The sequence below is a fragment of the Cetorhinus maximus genome, chromosome 28, assembly GCF_964194155.1.
Source record: "Cetorhinus maximus chromosome 28, sCetMax3.hap1.1, whole genome shotgun sequence".
NCBI lineage: Eukaryota > Metazoa > Chordata > Chondrichthyes > Lamniformes > Cetorhinidae > Cetorhinus > Cetorhinus maximus.
The window spans coordinates 22,011,828-22,031,394 of NC_135906.1; the positions used below are offsets into that span (position 1 = coordinate 22,011,828).

Below are 19,567 nucleotides of genomic sequence, written 5' to 3' on the forward strand. Positions count from 1 at the left end.
CATTCAAACACACTGGACACTGAAAAAAACTGTCATCCATGAAACCATTCCAAAATGTAAATCCTCTCAAGCGGTCAGACTGCTGTTAAAATAAAGAAGCATCTATTTCATTGATCACATCAAAGACAGGTCATCCTTTAATAGCCTCTTAAAACTGTCAATCAAAATGTGAACATGGCCTGGTGCTGAGTTAAATGGTTTTGGAACTTTTGAAACTCAGCCAACCATTCATAATAAAATCAGGTGAAATAACAATGTAAACGATGGAGACTGAATAAAAAACAGATGGCCTCTTTTTTACAAAGCTACACCATATGTCCTGTCAATAAAAACAGTCCAGGGGCAGGTGAGGCTAAGGTGATTGACCTCCCACAACCTTTGTACTAGGTATGACCCACTTTCTTCTGTCCATACACCCACATTGCAGGTCTCCTAATGGTATGCGTACGGGCTGTTATTAGCTGTTTGTCTGGCGAATGGTCATTCCTGGGGTGACGCTGCCTCTCCAGGGAATTTGGCTGCCGTGGTGAGTGTTGCTGCTGTGATACTTGTTGCTGGCGATCCACTCCCTTTGGTGGGGAATGGTTGACCTCTGGAAGTAATGGTTGTTCAGTTTCTCGAGTGGTTAATGAGCTTACATCTTCCTAATCAGCTGTTAGCTGTGAAAGAACAGTTTTTTTTAATTCATTCATGGGTGTGGGCATCGCTAGCTTGGCCAGTATTTATTGCCCATCCCTAATTGCCCTCGAGAAGGTGGTGGTGAGCTGCCTTTTTGAACCGCTGCAGTCCATGTGGTATCAGTACATCCACAGTGCTGTTCCGGAGGGCGTTTCAGGATTTTGACCCATCAACAGTGAAGGAATGGTGATATATTTTCAAGTCAGGATGGCGTGTGGCTTGGAGGGGACCTTGCAGTTGGTGGTGTTCCCAGCTATCTGCTGCCCTTGTCTTTCCAGCATTCGTAGCTTTGGAAGGTGCTGTGAAAGGAGCCTTGGCGAGTACATCTTGTAGATGGTGCACACTGCTGCTGCTGTGCGTTGGTGGCAGAAGGAGTGAATGTTTGTGCAAAGGGTGCCAATCAAGTGGGCTGCTTTGTCCTGGATGGCATCAAGCTTCTTGAATGTTGTTGGAGCTACATTTGTCCAGGCAAAGGGAGAGTATTTCATCACACTCCTGACTTGTACCTTGTAGATGGTGGACAGGATTTCTGGAATCAGGTGGTGAGGTACTTGCCACATGATTCCTAGGCTCTGACCTGCTCCTGTAGCCACAGTATTTATATGGCTCGTCCAGTTCAGTTTCTGGTCAATGGTAACCCCCAGGATGGTAGTGATTCAGTGATGGTAATGCAATTGAATGTCATGGGGCAATGGTTGGAGGTGGTCATTGCCTGGCATTTGAGTGGCACGAATGCTACTTGCCACTTGTCAGCCAAAGCCTGAATATTGTCCAGGTCTTGCTCCATTTGGTCATGGACTGCTTCAGTATCTGAGGAGTTGCAAATGGTGCTGAACATTGTGCAATCATCAGCGAAAATTCCTACTTCTGCCCTTATGATGGAAGGAAGATCAGTGATGAAGCAGCTGAAGATGGTTGGGCCTAGGACACTGCCCTGAGGAACTCCTGCAGTGATGTCCAGGAACTGAGATGATTACTATCCGACAACCACAACCATCTTCCTTTGTACTAGGTATGACTTGAACAGTGAAGAGTTTTCCTCCTGATTCCCATTGACTCCAGTTTTGCTAGGGCTCCTTGATACCACACTTGGTCAAATGCTGCCTTGATGTCAAGGATAGTCACTCGCACCTCACCTCTGGTGTTCAGCTCTTTTGTCCACGTTTGAACCAAGGTTGTAATGAGGTCAGGAGCCGAGTGGCCCTGGCGGAACCCAAACTGATCCTCACAGAGCGGGTTATTGCTAAGCACTGTTGATGACTCCTTTCATCACTTTACTGATGATCGAGAGTAGACTGATGGGGCAGTAATTGGCCAGGTTAGATTTGTCCTACTTTTTGTGCACAGGGCATGCCTGGGAAATTTTCCACATTCCAGGTAGATGCCAGTTTTGTAGCTGTACTTGAACAGCTTGGCTAGGAGCACGGCAAGTTCTGGGGCACAAGTCTTCAGTACTATTGGCATCAGTGGAAAGAGAAATAGAATTAACGTTTCAAGTCCATATGACTCTTCATTAGTCATACAGACTCGAAACATTAACTGTTTCTTGTTCCACAAATGCTGCCAGACCTGCTGAGATTTTCTAGCATTTTCTCTTTTTATTTCAGATTTCCAGTATCTGCAGTATTTTGCTTTTATCTTCAGTACAGTTGCAGGAATACAGCCTTTGTAACATCCAGTGCCTTCAGCAGTTTTTGATATCACGTGGAATGAATCTAATTAGCTGAAGACTGGCATCTGTGGTGCTGGGGGCCACCAGAGGCTGAGATGGATCAACCGCTCGGCACTGCTGGCTGAAGATTGTTGAGAATGATTTTTAGACTTTTTAGCGGTTTGATACAACGGAATGGCTTGCTCGGCCAGTTCAGAGGGTATTTAAGGGTCAACCACATTACTGTGGATCTGGAGACACTTGTAGGCTAGATCAGGTAAGCACAGCACATTTCCTTCCTTAAAGGGCATTAGTGAACCAGATGTTTTTTTACGACAATCAACACTGGTTTCCTGCTCATCATTAGACTTTTAATTCCAGATTGTTATCTCACCATCTGCCATGGCGGGATTCAAACTCAGGTCCCCAGAGCAGTCCCCTGGGTCTCTGGGTTACTAGTCCAGTGACAATAACACTACCCCACCACCTTTGTATATGTTCTTTGTATATGTCCATGGTTATGATGATATATCTGGTCTCTCATTTTCACTATGTACAATTGCGGTAACAACTTCTCTACACAGGTCCCAAGTTACCAAGCGGGCTGACTTTTGTTGAGAGCATTGAATGTTTGCACTCTGATCAGCTCTCCAATTCTCAGCTCTAGCAACGATTTGGCAGCTTTATCAAAGTGAAATTTTGCTTTCTATCATTTCACTTTGACTTTGTCACTCACTCCTGTTACTCCTCTGGCTTCAGTAGTGTTCTAGCTATTGGAAAAGTAATTTGGATGCAGCATGACATTAGTTGCTAAACTGGACTATTTCCATGCCTTCAATACGTGTGTTTCTCCACTCTCGAATTGTCTTGTACACATCTATGTTAGATCTACTCTATTTTTTGATCATCCTTTTGACAATTTTCACTGCTGCCTCAGCGTTTCCATTTGACTGGGGATGATGTGGACATGATGTGTAGTGCTGAATTTCCCAATCTATTACAAAACATCTGCATTCTTCACGCATGAACTGAAGACCATTGTCACTCATCACAATGTGAGGAACGCCATAACGACTTAAGTGTGCTTTCGGTTATTCTACGATCTCACTGAGGGTCATTGACATCAGCTTGTGGTATGCCCCGTTGTCTGAATAGTAGTTGATGGTGACGAGATAGTCAGTTCCAAAAAGTGAAACGGTCTATTCCAAGCTTCATCCTTGGTCTGTCTGGGATGTCCTGAGTCATGAGACGCTCTTTAGTTTGCTTAGCTTGATGTTCATTACATGAACTGCACTCGCTGATATGGTCCTTGATCTCATTACTCATGTTAGGCTTTTCTCAGATTAGGCTGAATTCCTGAATGGCTTGCATGGATGCGCTTCAACATCTGTTTTCTCATTATTAGCGATGACGACTCTAGTTCCTTTGTACAAGATTCCATCTTAGAAAGTCATTTCATCCCTGTATGCTCAATATTCTCTTATTGCAATAGGTGTGCCCTTGATGGTTTCTGACCATCCTTTCATCACTACTTCCTGCATCACTTGGAGAGCTGCATCTCGTTGCATAGTTTGCTTGATCAGAGCAAGACGCTAGTCCGTCAGATTCAATGTCTGTGCTGGGTTGATGAGCATGTCATGCTAGTAGGTGTTGTCACTTTCTTGATTACTCCCATCTTTTCAAGCTGCTGTATCTTGTCTTTCAGGCTAGACTTGAGGGCAGCTGGAACTCTCCTTGGAAGATGGAGATGAAGATGGTCGCATACATTCAGCTACTTCAAGAAGATATTCACCAGGAAGACGTCCAAGATCCATGAAAATAACTTTGTAATTTTTTAGGATTTGTTCAGCAGTCAATAGCTTTGTGCCATGCAAAACATGTTAAACTTCTTCTGATACATGGAGGGGTACTAGTCCAAGCTTTTGATTGCTTCAAGCTTGTTTCAGGCTTGTTTCAGTAGAGATGAGTGGATTTTGCTCAGTGTCTACTATTTGGAACTGCAAATATTCTCTCTTCCCATTGAATTGAGCTCTCAGCTTAGTTTGTCTTCTTGGGGTGAGCACTCCTCAACTTTACCTTCGACAGCTTCACTTTTCGGTTATCATCTTGAACAGCGAAGCCCATGATGCTGCATGTAGCAGCAGTATCTATCTGACACTTCATTTCAAATTGATGCTCTTCTTCTACAGTCATCATTCCAATATTCATAAACCATTTTTTCCTTGAGATTTGATGATGCCAACCTTTTCTAGGGTGGGAAATGATTCCTCAGGATCTCTCCAGAAACCATCTTTATAGGCTTGCTTTTTATCTTTCCAACAAAACACTTGCACGCAAAGGGATTCAGCTTCTTGCAGTCAGATCACTGCTTTCCCCATGCTGGAGATATTTCCTTTTCTTTCACGTGATCTCCTCTGCAATATTTACATCTGATACCCTGGCCTTGACTTTTCTGTGGTCTTTCTGTAAATATTTCTTCCTTTTCTCCATTGTCTTGCACTTGTAAGGCCTGGACTCCCTCTCAGCATAGTGCAAAGCCTCGTCAGTTCCCCAATTAATACTCTCCAGTTGCTGATCAATGACCTTAGAGCTTCTGCACATGTCAGAAGCTTTCTTTTTTTCCAAAATTCTTTAGATTCGGGAACAGTCCCTTAGGTTGGAAGTTGGCAAATGTTACACCACTTTTCAAAAAAGGGAGCAGAGAGAAAACAGTGAACTACAGGCCAGTTAGCCTAACATCAGTTGGGAAAATGTTGGAATCTATTATTAAGGAAGTATTAACAATGCACTTAAGAAAGCACAGTATAATTAAAACAAGTCAACATGGTTGGCTTCATGGTTCGTGTTCACAAGTCAACATGGTTGACTGAAGGTTGCAACATTGCTGAAGGGAAATCCTGATTAACAAATTTATTTGGCTTTTTTGCGGATGCAACTAGTAGGGTAGATAAAGGGGAACCACTAGATGTAGTATGGATTTCCAAAAGGCATTCGATAAGGTGCCACAAAAAAGGTTAATAGGCAAGATAAGGGCTCATGGAGTTGGGGTTAGTATTTTAGCATGAGGAGAGGATTGGTTCATGGATAGAAAGTAGAGAGTGGGGATAAACACGGCTTTTTCAAGTTGGCAGGCAGTGAATAGTGAAGTGCCACAAGGATCAGTGCTGGGGCCTCAGCTACTTACAATCTATATTAATGACTTAGATGAAGAGACAGAGAGTAACGTGTCAAAGTTTTCTGATGATACCATGCTAGATGGGAAGGTAAGCTGCGGGGAGGACACAGAAAGGCTGCAAAGAGATATAGACAGGTTAAGTAAGTTGGCAATAAGACAGCAAATGGTGTATAATGTAGGGAGTTGTCAAGTGATGCATTTTGGTCATAAGAATAGAAAAGCAGGGTATTTTTTCAAGTTGTGAAACTTGTAAGTGTTGACGTTCAAAGAGACTTGAGTGTGCTTGTACAAGGAATGTAGAAAATTGGCATGCAGGTGCAGCAAGCAATTAGGAAGGCAAATGGCATGTTGTCTTTATTGCAAGGGATTTGGAGTACAAGAAAAAAGTAGTCTTGCTCAATTGTACAGCGTTTTAGTGAGACAACATCTGGAATGCTGTTTGCAGTTTTGGTCTCCACATTTAAGAAAGGATATTCTTGCATTGGAAGTGGTACAGTAGAGGTTCACTAGATTGGTCGCTGGGATGAGGGGATTGTCCTGTGATGAAAGACTAAGTAAATTAGGCTTATATTCTCTGTACTTTAGAAGAATGAGAGGCAATCCCATTGAAACCTACAAAATTCTGAGGGGGTTTGATAGGGTAGACGCTGAGAGATTGCTTCTGCCGGTTGGGGAGTCTAAAACACGGGGACACAGTCTCAGGATAAAGGGTCAATCATTTAGGACTAAGATGAGGAAAAATTATTTCACTAAAAGGTTTGTGAATCTCTGGAATTCTCTACCCTAGAGGTTTGTGGATGCTCCATCGTTAAATACATTTAAGGCTGGGATAGACATATTTTTGGTCTCTCGGGGAATTAAGGGGTATGGGGAGCAGGCAAGAAATGGTGTTGAAGCCCAAGATCAGCCATGATCATATTGAATGGCGTAGCAGGCTCAATGGGCCATATGATCTGCTCCTATTTTATGTGTTCTTGACAGTAAGGTTCTCTTATGTCAGCAAATGTGCTCTCACGGCAGGGTCTCTTGTTCCTAAGACAATCCCATCTCTGATCAGATCATCCTTCAGTTGTTCAAACTCACAAGATTCAGCTGTACGTCTCAGTGCAGTCACATACAGATCAATATTCTCCCCCTCTTCCTGAGCACTGATGTTGAACATGAAGTGTTCATAAATATAATTAGTACAGGGCTCAAACTAGGTCTTCAGGGCCTCTAAAATTTCACGACCAGCTTTTCTGCTCCTCAGTGAGATCTGGGACACAATACAGCTTGTAGTACTCTTTCCCAACAATGATAACAGAGTAGCTACTCTTATTTGTTCAGATATCTTGGTTAAGTCTGTGGGAATTACATTGTTTTGCCACTGAGACTGGAAGAATTTCCAAATTATTTTCAAAATGTGCCTCCATTTCCATAGGTGCTGCTACTGGAACACTCAAAGCCATACTGACTTACCCAGTGAGCAATGTCTGGTACAAAGTTGCAGACTAAAGTTTTAATTATTCTCTGCTGTTTCTTACAGCTGCTGGCTCTCTTACAGCTATCAAAACCCACTCAATTTCAGCTGCACACTCCTGACACCATGTTCCAAGTGGTGGACCAAATGACTTCTGCTCGCAAACCTTTAAACACCAAAGATCACGTCAGAGGTCACAAAAGCACTTCTCAAGCACTACTAGTCTGAAAACGACTTACCTTTCTCTGAAGACACACTGACAGCTTGTATTTCCCAAGTAGTGATTGAGTCTTTAAGGTAACCAGATACTTTCTCTGTGACATCGCTGATTAAGAAAAATAAAAATATATTTCCATTGAATACTTCTTGACCAACACTGTTAACACCTTGACTACTGATGTGTCATTTTATTTGTGAAATCAACTATTGGACTATTGCTACCCTCCGACTGCTACCCATTAATGAAGTTAACTACATTGTATATTTAAGATCGTGCAAACCATTTATGAGTAATGAGTGCTCTGCCTAAAGGTAGGTCCTTGGCTCATTGTCTGCTTATGTTTCCTCCTGAGCTGCTTCTCTTGGCAGTTTTATCAATGGTTGTTTGCCATTGCCTTCCACTCTCAGGGGCAGGGTGAGGAGGTAAGTCCCAAGTCTACCTCAACTGGGATGGGAATTGAACCAGTCCTGTTGGTGTTATTCTGAACCACACACTAGCCATCTAGCCAACTGAGTTAACCAGCCCCCTCCCCCACCCCCCACGTAATCCAAACACTTCAGAGTAAAAATGGATGCTTGCTTAGTGGAATCATTCTATAAAGTGTCAGTATGGCTCAGTTGGCAGATGCCTGACCTCTGAGTCAGAAGGTTGTAGTTCAAGTCCAACTTCAGGACTTGGGCACAAAAATCTAGCCTGAGACCCCAGCTTAGTACTGAGGGACTGCTGCACCATCAGGGGTGCCATCTTTCAAGTGATACATTAAACTAGGCTCTGTCTGCCCTCTCAGGTTGATGTAAATATCCTACAGACACTATTTCAGAGAAGACAGGAGAGTTCTCTGGGTATCCTGGCCAATATTTATCTCTCAACCAACATCACACAAAAAAAAACAATTAACTGGTCACTTTCACACTAGGACTGTATCAGTGTTGTTTCCTACTCTCACCCTGAATTGAAAAATCTCAATGACTTTGCTTCCAATTTCCACCTTTCCCTCACCTGCACATGACTCATCTCTGTCTCTTTCTTACCCTTCTTTAGCTTCTCTGTCTCCGTTTCTGAGAGTAAGCTATCAACCAATCAAGCTACCTTGGCTATACCTCCTCATACACTGCTTCCTGTAAGGACTCTATTCCAATCCCCCAGTTTCTCCGTCTCCACGGTGTCTATTTGGATGATGCTATCTTCCATACTTCTGTTTCCAATATTTCTTTCTTTTCCTTCAACTGAGGATTTCCCTCCCTGCAACCACCCCACCCTACAGTGGTTAACAGGGTCCTCGACTGTTTTCATTCTATTTCACGTACTTCTGCTGTCAACCTTTCCTCTCCCCCCCAGAACCATGATAAGGTTCCCGTTGTCTTCACCTTCCAGCCACCAGCCTCCATATTCAACAGATCATGCCCAGCCATTCCGCTGCTTCCAGCATGATGCCACCACCAAACAAACTTCCCCTAGCCTCCCCTTTAAGCATCTCAAAAGGTGCTCTCCCTTCACAATAGCCTGGTCCACTCCTCAGACACTCAATACAAACCGGCTTTTTCCTACGGCACCTTTCCATGCAAGCACAGGAGATGCAACTCCTGTCCTTTTACCTCCTCACTTCTAACCTTCCAAGGTCCCATACAATACTAGTGCTTAATTGGCAGCATACAGTATTTGCTGCTCACGACATGGTCAGATCTACATTGGGGAGACCAAACACAGACTGCTTTGTGAAACATCTCCATTTGGTCCGCAAGCATGACCCTGAGCTTCCAGTCACTCGTCATTTCAATTCTTCACCTTGCTCCCACTCTAGCCTCTCTGTCTTTGGCCTGCTACAGTGCTGTGATGAAACTCAACACAAGCTCACGGAATAGGACTTTATCTTTCAACTGGGCACTTTACAGCTTTCTGGACTCAACATTGAGTTCAACAATTTTAGATCATAACTTATGCCCCCTTTTTGTTTTGCATTCCTTTGCTGATTTCTTTTTTCCCTCTGGTTTCTCCCTTATTTACTTTGCATTCAGACAACAGATATCTTGCCATTCATACCACCTCTAGACAAATCTTTTGTTTCTTTACTTGTCCCATTACCACTCCCTTTCACTTCTCACCATGAAACCTTTTGTCATTTAATCTCTCCTGCCCTCCAATCTATCAATGGCCTTCTCTTTTGTTCTTTATCTTTCACCCTTTCACTTGCTCAAAACCTATTACATTTCTAACTTTTCCCAGTTCTCATGAAATGTTACAGGCCTGAAACATCAACTCTGTTTCCCTCTCCACAGATGCTGCCTGTCCTGCTGAGTATTTCCAGCATTTTGTTTTTATTTCAAATTTCCAGCATCCACACTATTTTGTTTTTGTGTTCTTACACTACTGTTTGTGGGAGCTTGCTGTGGGCATATTGGCTGCTGTGTTTCCTAAATTACAAATGTAATACCTCAAGTTACATTTCATGAAAATCCTTCAAAAACAGTACTTAATTATCTGTTAAGCTAGCTGGGACATCTCAGGGCATGAAAGGTGCTACAGAAGTCTTTTTCTTATATTCAACCTTTGGACTGTAAAAATCTGACTGAGTGACAATTTCATGCATTAAACCATAAGAACCCATGCAAATACTACACATTCTTACAAGAGCATAATAATAATCAGTACCGTCCTTGGGGATCTGTGGGCAGAGTCTTCAGTATCCACAGCCAGCTTTCTGGGAAGTCACTTCTGGATATTATATCTTCATAGGGAGAATAGTAAGCATCATCATCACCTAAAGAAAAGTGTCAATGGTAAATTAGGGATTTAGATGCAGAGTTCCATCCATCTCTAAGTTTAAAGACATTAGTTCACATTTTCCATTCCAATTGGAAAAATGATACAGTATGATTCACATTTGTGCAGCAAGAAACGGGCCGGCCATGCCAGAGTTTCTGAGATGAGCTATTTAGCATATTGAATCCCCCACCATGACTATCTTGAGGTTCACTACTGACCAAAAACTTAACTGGACTAGTCACATAAGTACAATGGTTACAAGAGCAGGTCAAGAGTTATCCAGAATGCTGTCATGGATAACTAACTGCGTGACTCCCCAAAGCCTGTCCCCTATTTACAAGGCACAAGTCAGGAGTGTGATGAAATACTCTCCGCTTCCCTGAATGAATGCACCTCTAACACTCAAGGAGCTCGACATCATTCGGGACAAAGCAGTCCACTTGACCCTATCCACCACCTTAAACATGCACTCTCTCCACCACCGGTAGACAGTAGCAGCAGTATATACCATCTACAAGAAGTGCTGCAGCAACTTGCCAAGGCTCCTTATGCAGCCCTTCCCAAGTCCAAGATCTCTACAGCCTAAAAGAATAAAGGCATCTGGTGCATGGGAATACCTGCAAGTTCCCCTTCAAATCACACCCCATCCTGACTTGAAAATATATCGACCACTCTTTCACTGTCACTGGATCAAAATCCTGGAACTCCTTCCCAAACAGCACAAAATGTAGCTTTTCCCATGACATTCAAATCCCACAAATGAATAAACCAAAACAGGCCTTTAACCATTTCACTAATGCATCTCCAGCTACAATTATCTGAATTCCTGTTTCTTCTATCTCTAATGCGCTGTTTCACCGCTTCTAAAACTAATATTACTTAAGTTCAGCTAACTTATCTGTGGCATCCAGCCCTTAACATTTGTTGCTTGTTGTTTTGTATTTTCAATATATTTTGCTTGGCTGCTAGGTTATTTTTGGCTCCTTAATTTAACCATCTTAATGTAAAATAAGGATTGAAAGTTCACCTTAGATGGTAGTATTGAATGGGCGGTATTTCATTGGCCAGTTGTGTATGCACACTATAATACAGCTAATGGAGCTGAATATGGAGCAGGGAGTACACAAGGCAGCCATCCCAATACTTACTGTTTGCCTGAGCACCCACAAAAAATCTCTACTCCAACACCTCTCCTGCACATGCAAAAATTTCTTTTTTCTCCACCTTAAAAAGTGCTCAAAACTTGTAATTCTTAAAGATAAATAAAGCATTCATGAATAAATAAATAAAATAAAATAAATGATAAATAAAGCGTTACGTCAAAAAGAAATTAAAATATATAATTTCATTTGGGTTACCACCTAGAAAAATAATTGATGCTTACTTCTCGCCAAAGTCATTTCAGTTTTTTTGCGTTGAATCTTAAATTCTGTGATATGGTTGCAACAATCTAGGAAGGCGGCTTTACATTCTTGGCCAAGTACTATTCTCTTTGCTCTCTTGTTACATGAAAATCCCATGGGGTTTAGCTTCATTCCATCCTTGCAACATCTCCGGGGTATTTGGGATTTGTACTTATGCACTAAAATAAAAAAGTACATGAATCAAATAGAAAAAGTAAATATAAAAATACCAAAGAAAAGGGTTTGAAATATAACGTTTGAAAAATAAGTTTTAATATTTTCAAGAAATGGACTAAATGTGGAAATCATTTTTCTGAGATGTTTAACAGCTAGGGTCTTTTGTATGAATCACAGATAAAACAGCACTTTTTATTTTAACTAACCGATTACGTTTATGCGCATGGTAATTTTCAATTAAAATTACAGGGTGCAAAGTAGAAGTAAAATGCAGTCTAAGTCATTCATGATTTAACGGCATATGAACAAAACAAATAGGAGCAGGGATAGGCTAGTCGGCCCTTCAAGCTTGCTCCACCATTCAACGTGATCATGTTGATCTTCTAGCACAATTTCAAGTTCCCCTTAACCTACTAAATATTCAAAAATCCATCAACCTTTGTCTTGCATATGCTCAATGACTGAGCATTCACAACTCTCTGCAAGAATTCCAAAATTCACAACCCGCTGAGTAAAGAAATGTCTCTTCATCTCAGTCCTAAATGGTCAACCCCTTATACTGAGATTGGGATTTCTGTGGATATTATAATTTTGGTGGGAAAAAATGAACAACGGTACTGGTGTAAAAGTTGCTTTCTAATATTTAGCAAGAACAACTTACATTTCTATAGCGCCCTTGACTTAAATATCCCAAGGTGCTTCACAGTATCAAACAGAATTTGACACTAAGCCACATGGTGACAAGTGAGCAAAAGCTTGGCCAAAGTAGGTATTAAGGAACATTTTAAAGGAACAGGAAAAGAAACAGAGGTTTACGAAGGGGATTTCAGAGCTTAGGGACAAGGCAGCTGAAGACACAGGTGTGAAAGTGAACAATACAATGAATTTTATCATAGAATCATTTACACATGGGAGGCTATTTGGCCTATTGAGTCCATGCTGGCTCTCTGTAGAACAATCAGTCAGTCCCACTCCACGATAGATCCTTCAAGTACACATCCAATTTCCTTTTGAAATCATTGATTATTTCTGCTTCCATCATTCTCCTGTGTAAAATATGTTCCTCCTGGTATGATGGCATACTGGCAGTGTCACTGGACTAGAAATCTAGAGGGCCAGGCTAATGCTCTGGGAACATGGGTCCAAATCCCACCACATCAGCTGGTGGAATTTAAATACAAGTAATAAAGATCTGGAATTGAAAGCTAGTCTCAGTAATGGCGACCATGAAACTATTATTGATTGTTGTAAAAACCACCTGGTTCTTTTTTTCATTCATTCATAGGATTTGGGTGTCGCTGTCTAGGCCAACATTTATTGCCCATCCCTAATTGCCCTTGAGAAGGCAGTGGTAAGCCACCTTCTTGAATCTCTGCAGTCCATGCGGTGTAAGTACACCCACAGTGCAGTAGGGAGCGAGTTCCAAGGTTTTGACCCAGCAACGGTGAAGCAGCAGCAATATATGTCCAAGTCAGGATGGTGAGTGGCTTGGAGGGGAACTTCCAGGTGTTGGTGTTCCCATGTGTCTGCTGCCCTTGTCCTTCTAGGTGGTAGAGGTCATGGGTTTGAATGGTGCTGCGAAAGGAGCAAGATGAGTTGCTGCAGTGTATCTTGTAGACTTCTGCCACTGTGCGTTGGTGGTGGAGGGAGTGAATATTGAAGGTGGTAGATGGGGTGCCATTCAAGCAGGCTGCTTTGTCCTGGATAGTGTAAGGCTTCTTGACTGTTGTTGAAGCTGCACTCATCCAGGCAAGTGGAGAGTATTCCATCACACTTCTGACTGTGCCTGGTAGATGGTGGACAGGCATTGAGAAGTCAGGAGATGAGTTACGCTCCGCAGAATTCCCAGTCTCTGACCGGCTCTTGCAGCCATAGTATTTATATGGCTGGTCCAGTTCAGTTTCTGGTCAATGGTAACCCCCAGGATGTTGATAGTTAGGGATTCAGCGATGGTAATGTCATTGAATGTCAAGGGGAGATGTGGATTCTCTCTTGTTTGAGATGGTCATTGCCTGGCACTTGTGCAGCACGAATCTTTCTTGCCAATTATCAGCCTAAGTCTGGATATTTTCCAGGCCTTGCTGCATATGGACACAGAGTGCTTCAGCATTTGAGTTGTCATGAATGGTGCTGGACATTGTGCAATCATCAGCTATTGGATTTTGCCTTGTTCTTGTGTACAGGACATACCTGGGCAATTTCCCACATTGATGGATAGATGTCTGTGCTGTACCTGTACTGGAACAGCTTGGCTAGGGGTGCAGCTAGTTCTGGAGCACAAGCCTAAAGTGCTATTGCTGGAAGGTTGTCAGGGCCCATTGCCTTTACAGTTTCCCTAATGTCCTTTAGGAAACAAATTCTGCCAACCTTATCCAGGCGAGCTTACACGTGATTCCAGACAGACAGCCATGTGGCTGACTTTTAACTGCCCTATGAAATAGCCTAGCAAGCCATTCAGTTCAAGGGTAATTAGGGTGCAATAAATGCTGCCCTTGCCAACAAAGCACACATCCTGTGGAAGAATAAATTTTAAAAAACAGTGCATCTCCCACCCAAAACTTTAAATTTGCATCCCCTAGTCTTTGTACAATGGGATCAGCTAATGGGATCAGTTTTTCTTTGTCTACCTTATTCAAACTTGTCATAATCTTTTGGTGGATTTTCCCATTGCTTCAACAGATGAGTGTACAGCAAGTAAGAAAAAAAATGGTTTACACTTTAGGGCAGTGCTTGCCAAACTTTTTCCCACTGTGACCCCATTTTGGAGCTTGAAAACTGCCATGACCCCTCAGTGGGTGCTGCGAGAGCAGGAGGGAGGGGGAAATCTGTGAGAGTGGGGGACACAGGGTAAAGTGTTTAATTTTCAGGGCCAGAATTTTACATTCGGCGTGCGGGGGCAGGCCCGACACGCCGGAATGTAAAATGACACACGATGACGCCGCACGTGCGCACCATCGCGATACATCGGTAGTCGGGCGTGCTATGAGGACAGAGGCACACCCGCCATTATTTAACGGGCCAGTTAAGGCCCTTGAGGTATCAACTGAATTTGATTTTGCACAACCCGTGCAATTTTCAGGGCATCGCACGGACGCAACAGGCAGGCAGGTAGGCCACATTTTCAAAAATCTCATCCACGGGCGGGATAAGAGGGGTGAGTGGGCTCGCTAATGCGAGTTGTTAGTACTTTAGATTATACCTTACAGCTACTTGCTTGTGTGAACAGGACAACTTCATTTCGCTTCAGAGCGGCTTTGACAGAAATAACAGGCTTCAGTTCAGGACTCTGGAGGACTCATAACACTTGAGGCCTTCCAGGTGTCAGACAGCCTTCCCTTGCCCTGGGAATGGAGATTGTGGTCTCCACTAGAGGAATCTCCTCTGAGGAGGAAGAGAGGGCCTGATGAGGGAGGAGGCCAGGTGTCCCTATTCAGCCTCCAAGGGAGTGACCTGTGGGAGGAGAGGCGCAGGTGCAAGGGGCGCAGGGCCAACAGGAAATGCAAGTCGGAAGGGGAAGCAGAAGATGCCACTATCCTGCTGACAGGGTTTACAGGCAGCAATGCAGCTACCTCAATATGTCTGAGGTGCAATGCCGAAGGAGGCTCTGCCTCTCAAGGGAGACAGTGACCTCCATCTGTCAGATGATTGGCCCTGAGGTCAGCTCTAACTGTGTGGGTGGACACCCCATGCCAGTGGCCCTCAGCTTCTATGCCTCAGGTTCTTTCCAGGGGTCGGTCAGTGATCTTTAAGGAGTCTCCCAATCAGCTGTCCACCGTTGTGTCAAGCTGGTGACAGGCGCTCTGTTCAGGCATGCATTGACTTCCATTCACTACCGCACGGACGAGGCCAGCCAGGCAGAGCGAGCCAAAAGCTTTGCAGTGATTGTTGGATTCCCCTGTGTCCAGTGTGCAATCGACTGCACCCATGTGGCCATCAAGGCGCCAGTGGGAGAGCTGGGTGCCTTCGTCAACAGGAAGGGATTCCACTCCATGAACGTGCAGATAGTGTGTGACAATAGGATGCAGATTCTGCAAGTCTGTGCAAGGTACCCAGGCAGCTCCATGACGCTTACATCCTGAGACACTCCCAGGTGCCGAGGCTCTTCAGTGGTCCAGCCCGACTGGATGGCTGGCTGCTGGGTGACAAGGGTTATCCCCTTAAAAGGTGGCTCATGACGCCTCTCCGCCATCCAAGAACAGAGGCCAGCAGCGGTACAATAGGAGCCACGCCTCCCCAAGGGCAGTGGTAGAGAGAACCATCGGCCTTCTCAAGATGCGCTTCCGATGCCTGAACCGTTCAGGGGGCGCACTGCAATACTCACCAGATTGTGTGTCACTGATAGTGGTTGCATGCTGCGCTCGCCACAATCTGGTGCTGGAAAGGGCAGACGCAGTGGAGGAAGATGTTGGCCACCACAGCTGCTCTGGCAGCAGACAATGAGATCAGTAGTGAGTCTAAGGACGAGCATGCTCAGGAGAATGCTGAGGGGATAGACGCTGACTTGGGCAACCTCCAGGCAGGCAGGGACACCCGGAAGGCTTTGGTCCAATGTTCCTTCAGCTAGCCTACCAAATAAAGACCACCACCACATGCCAGGGCTGCAGGCTCCATACTCAATAACTAATAGGAACATTTGCTTGGTGAACAACATGCACTATGTGCCATTTCAATAAAGTTCAATGACAAACGAGTCACTCATAACATCATGGGTTACCCTGCACCTGCAGAACTAATGAAGCACCAGAAGTTTGTTGAACAGAAACACATTTACTGGTGTGGTGCCTGGCATACATAATACAAATTAAATGGATAGGTGTTATCCATCACACTAAATAATAATTAACGTAAAAGTGGGGGAAAAAAATATCACCAGTGATAAGGCCGTGTTGTGCTTAAGGTGCTTCAAGTTTTCGCTTGCGGGTGCTGTATCCAGGTGCTCCCCCCTCGCTGACACCGGCATTGGTGACAGCCTGCTCACTCTGCTGTCCTGTTGGCCTTGATGACCTTGGTGGGCGTCCTCTAGCCCGTGAAGCCTTTGCTGGCTCCACCTGGGAGTGGCCAGTGCCATGGCTGGCATCTCCCCAGTTGCCGCAGCCTCATCGGATGCCACGGTCACTGGCAGAGGGGCGGAGGAGCCACTGCCGTCATCCGGAGCACCCTGAGAGGAGCCCACAGGGACAACAAGCAGCTCGTGCACCATCGTCAGGTTGCTTTGGACCTCCCTGCTCACCATTGATGGATGGGCACCTAGCTGGGATACTGGGTGCCTAATCCATCTCCCACACTGACAGTGACCACCTGAGGTCATTGCTGGCATGAGGGCTTGCAGGTCCGAGTGCATCCCCAGGAATCCCTGATTGAGCTGCTGGAGCAGCCTCTCTATGAGAGTTGCCACTCTCCACATGGAGGAAGCAGTGCCCTTGGCCATGAGGGTCATTGCATTGCTCATGCTCTGCATGGGCTCCTCTACAACGGAGACCATGGCACGCATTTCCTCATGTATCTCCCGCTAGATCCTCCCGCACACCCTGCTGCACTTCCAGCATCTACTGCCTCAGGGACGACTCCAGAGGCACATCATCAGCCACCAACTGAGCATGTTCCTGGTCCCCAGCAGTCCTCCGACTGCCAGCGCCCTGGGCACTCTCTGCCTCCGCCTGCACCTCAAGCGGCCTCACCGCTGTGCACCGAGATACTAGCCGACGATCTAACTCCCACCGGGGTGCTGGTATCTGCGCTGGTGCCTGCCTGGCTGAGAGGGTGTGACGCTGGTGCGTTTATATCCTCTGTGTCCTCTAGAGTGAACGGTGGTCCTTCAAGCTCCTGACCCCGACGGTCTTCTGGTGAGCCTGAAAGGAAGAACAAGGACATGTCATTAGTTGAAGTCGTTACACTGCCACTGTGCGTGCCTGGCACCTGGATCAGGATGCCCTCGTCTTTCCATTATCAATGGGGATTCCATGTTCGAGGCTTGCATCAATATAGAGGCTACAGTGGAATGGTTGCTATGACAAACATGCTGACCTCAGTACACTGCACTCTTACCTCCCTGTGGCACCCCAACCTCACCACGGCTGGTTGACCTAGGCGCATGGCGTCTCTCCAGCTCTAGTGCTTCTTGCTCGTATCCGGACAGGATTAGAAGATGGGGCGTACCTCTGCCAGTCCGCAGCCTCTCAGCATTATTGTGGGCTGTCTTCTCCTGAAAGGAGAGAGGAGCATGATGTGCAGTGTAATGCAAAATGGTATGTCATTGGATGACTTTCTTGTCAATAATGGCACCAAGCAAGCTTGTGTACTGGCTCCAGCTGTTTGCCATGTACTTCTTGGCCATAATCCAGTAGGCACTCAAAGATCTTGACATAAGACTACACATTGAATTCAGAACAAACGGAAACCTCTTCAATTTGCAAAGATTCAGGGCATGCACAAAAGTTACTGAACAGCTACTGAGTGAATTCTTGTTCGCACCTGCATTGCCATTGCAGCCTGGCCATCCCCACCTGAGGAAAACCTTGCAGGGTTCAGCCGATTCGTGACCCTCGAGCCACAAGACACTCATTCCAAGCAGCCAGGGTTCACCCCCTTTCCCAGATGCTGCCTCATTGACATTTGCCACTCACACTCTAAGAACTCTGAGGTCCGGGGGTGGGGGGGTCATCCTTCCCGATTGCAGGAGGTCACTGAAGCCATGTGCACCTCACCACATCATGGGAGCTGACCCTGGATGCCACCTCCTCCCAAGCATTTTTGGTGAGGTGGGGGGAACCTCCTCCTCCGGTCCCTTGGGACAAGGATATCCCGGCGTGCTGCCACCTCCCCCAGGAGGGCAGCGAGACAATTGCCAGAAAACCTCAGGGCCGACTGCCCCGCTGACCTGCCCTCCCGCCTGCCCTATTCTGCAACGACGTTCTGCATTGCAACGGTACTGCAAAATCAATGGCAGCCTTCGCATGGCTGCCTGCGCCATTTTTGAATAGGCCGCCGGGTCGCCATTGGACCCGGTAGACATTGAGTTCCCACCCCCGCCCGCCCCTTCACGCTGATGCCAGAGACGCGCATTACGCTGGGCAGGCCTTAATTGGCCTGCCGCGTAAAATGGTGGTGCGCACTCGATCGCAGGCGATCGGCGCCGGCTAAAAAAATACGCAATGATTTAAAGGGGTCTTGCAGCTGTTAACATTCAGTCGGAGCTCCACGACCCCAGAATCTGGTCTCACAACCCACAGTTTCAGAAGCCCTGGTGTAGGTTGATGTTGTCTTGTGTGTCTCGATTTGCATAACTGATTGCAAATATTGCATATTAAGCCTGTGTTGGAGGGACGATGGATGAATTGGCTTTGTCCTGTGCTCACTTATCCTTCGTCATTTGAGTCTGTCTAAGGTTGTTTTTTCCTCATGTATTGGGAATCTAGCTGGCAGGCTCTGAGGTTAGCTTACAGATTGTCTTTAGATCCAAGTTTGGGACTTCCTGTGGTGCGGTTCCCGTGCTCAGTTAGCTGTCAAGTACTGCCTTTGGTATGCAGGAATCCTCCATGTGAAACTCAGGAGTGACCTAGCGAAGCTGACATCTGATGAGCACGCACTCGAAGCCAGGTATGCAGCACTTTGCAAAAACCTTGGTGTTGGGGATTTGTCCCATCACCTGAAATTGCAAACAGGTTTCAGGCAGCAAATATGGAACACTTCTAGTTGCTTTATGCAATGCTGTCCAAGTCTCTCACCCATAAAGAAGTGTATAAGAACCACTGCTTTGTAGACCTTGATCTTTGTTCTGGGACAAACTCTGTGCTCTTTCCAAAGTCTGTGAGGGAGCCTGCCAAACATTGAACTTGCTTTTGTCAGGTGATGGTTGATTTCATCCTTCACCATAGTGTTCTTGGAGAGGATGCTCCCAAGTTAGCAAAACTTCTGTACAGAATGGAGGGGTGTATTTTTAATAGTAGCTGTGGGATCTTGGGGTATATGACCAGGGGCAGGTTGATAGAAGATCTCTGTCTTCTTCAGACTTATTGTCAGGCCAAACTGTTCTGAGGCGAGT

General features: G+C 45.3%; 1 protein-coding gene across 1 annotated transcript in view; it reads right to left on the reverse strand.

Annotated features, from left to right (window-relative positions):
- Positions 1–19,567, reverse strand: part of LOC144668910 (complement C3-like) — a 154,954-nt gene that overhangs the window by 90,115 nt on the left and 45,272 nt on the right. Inside the window, exons 17-19 of the mRNA XM_078531380.1 lie at positions 11,331–11,528; positions 9,833–9,941; positions 7,203–7,288 (exon numbers count right to left, since the gene is read on the reverse strand). Of these exons, the coding sequence (XP_078387506.1) occupies positions 7,203–7,288; positions 9,833–9,941; positions 11,331–11,528 (393 nt within the window). The remainder of the gene's footprint in view (positions 1–7,202; positions 7,289–9,832; positions 9,942–11,330; positions 11,529–19,567) is intronic.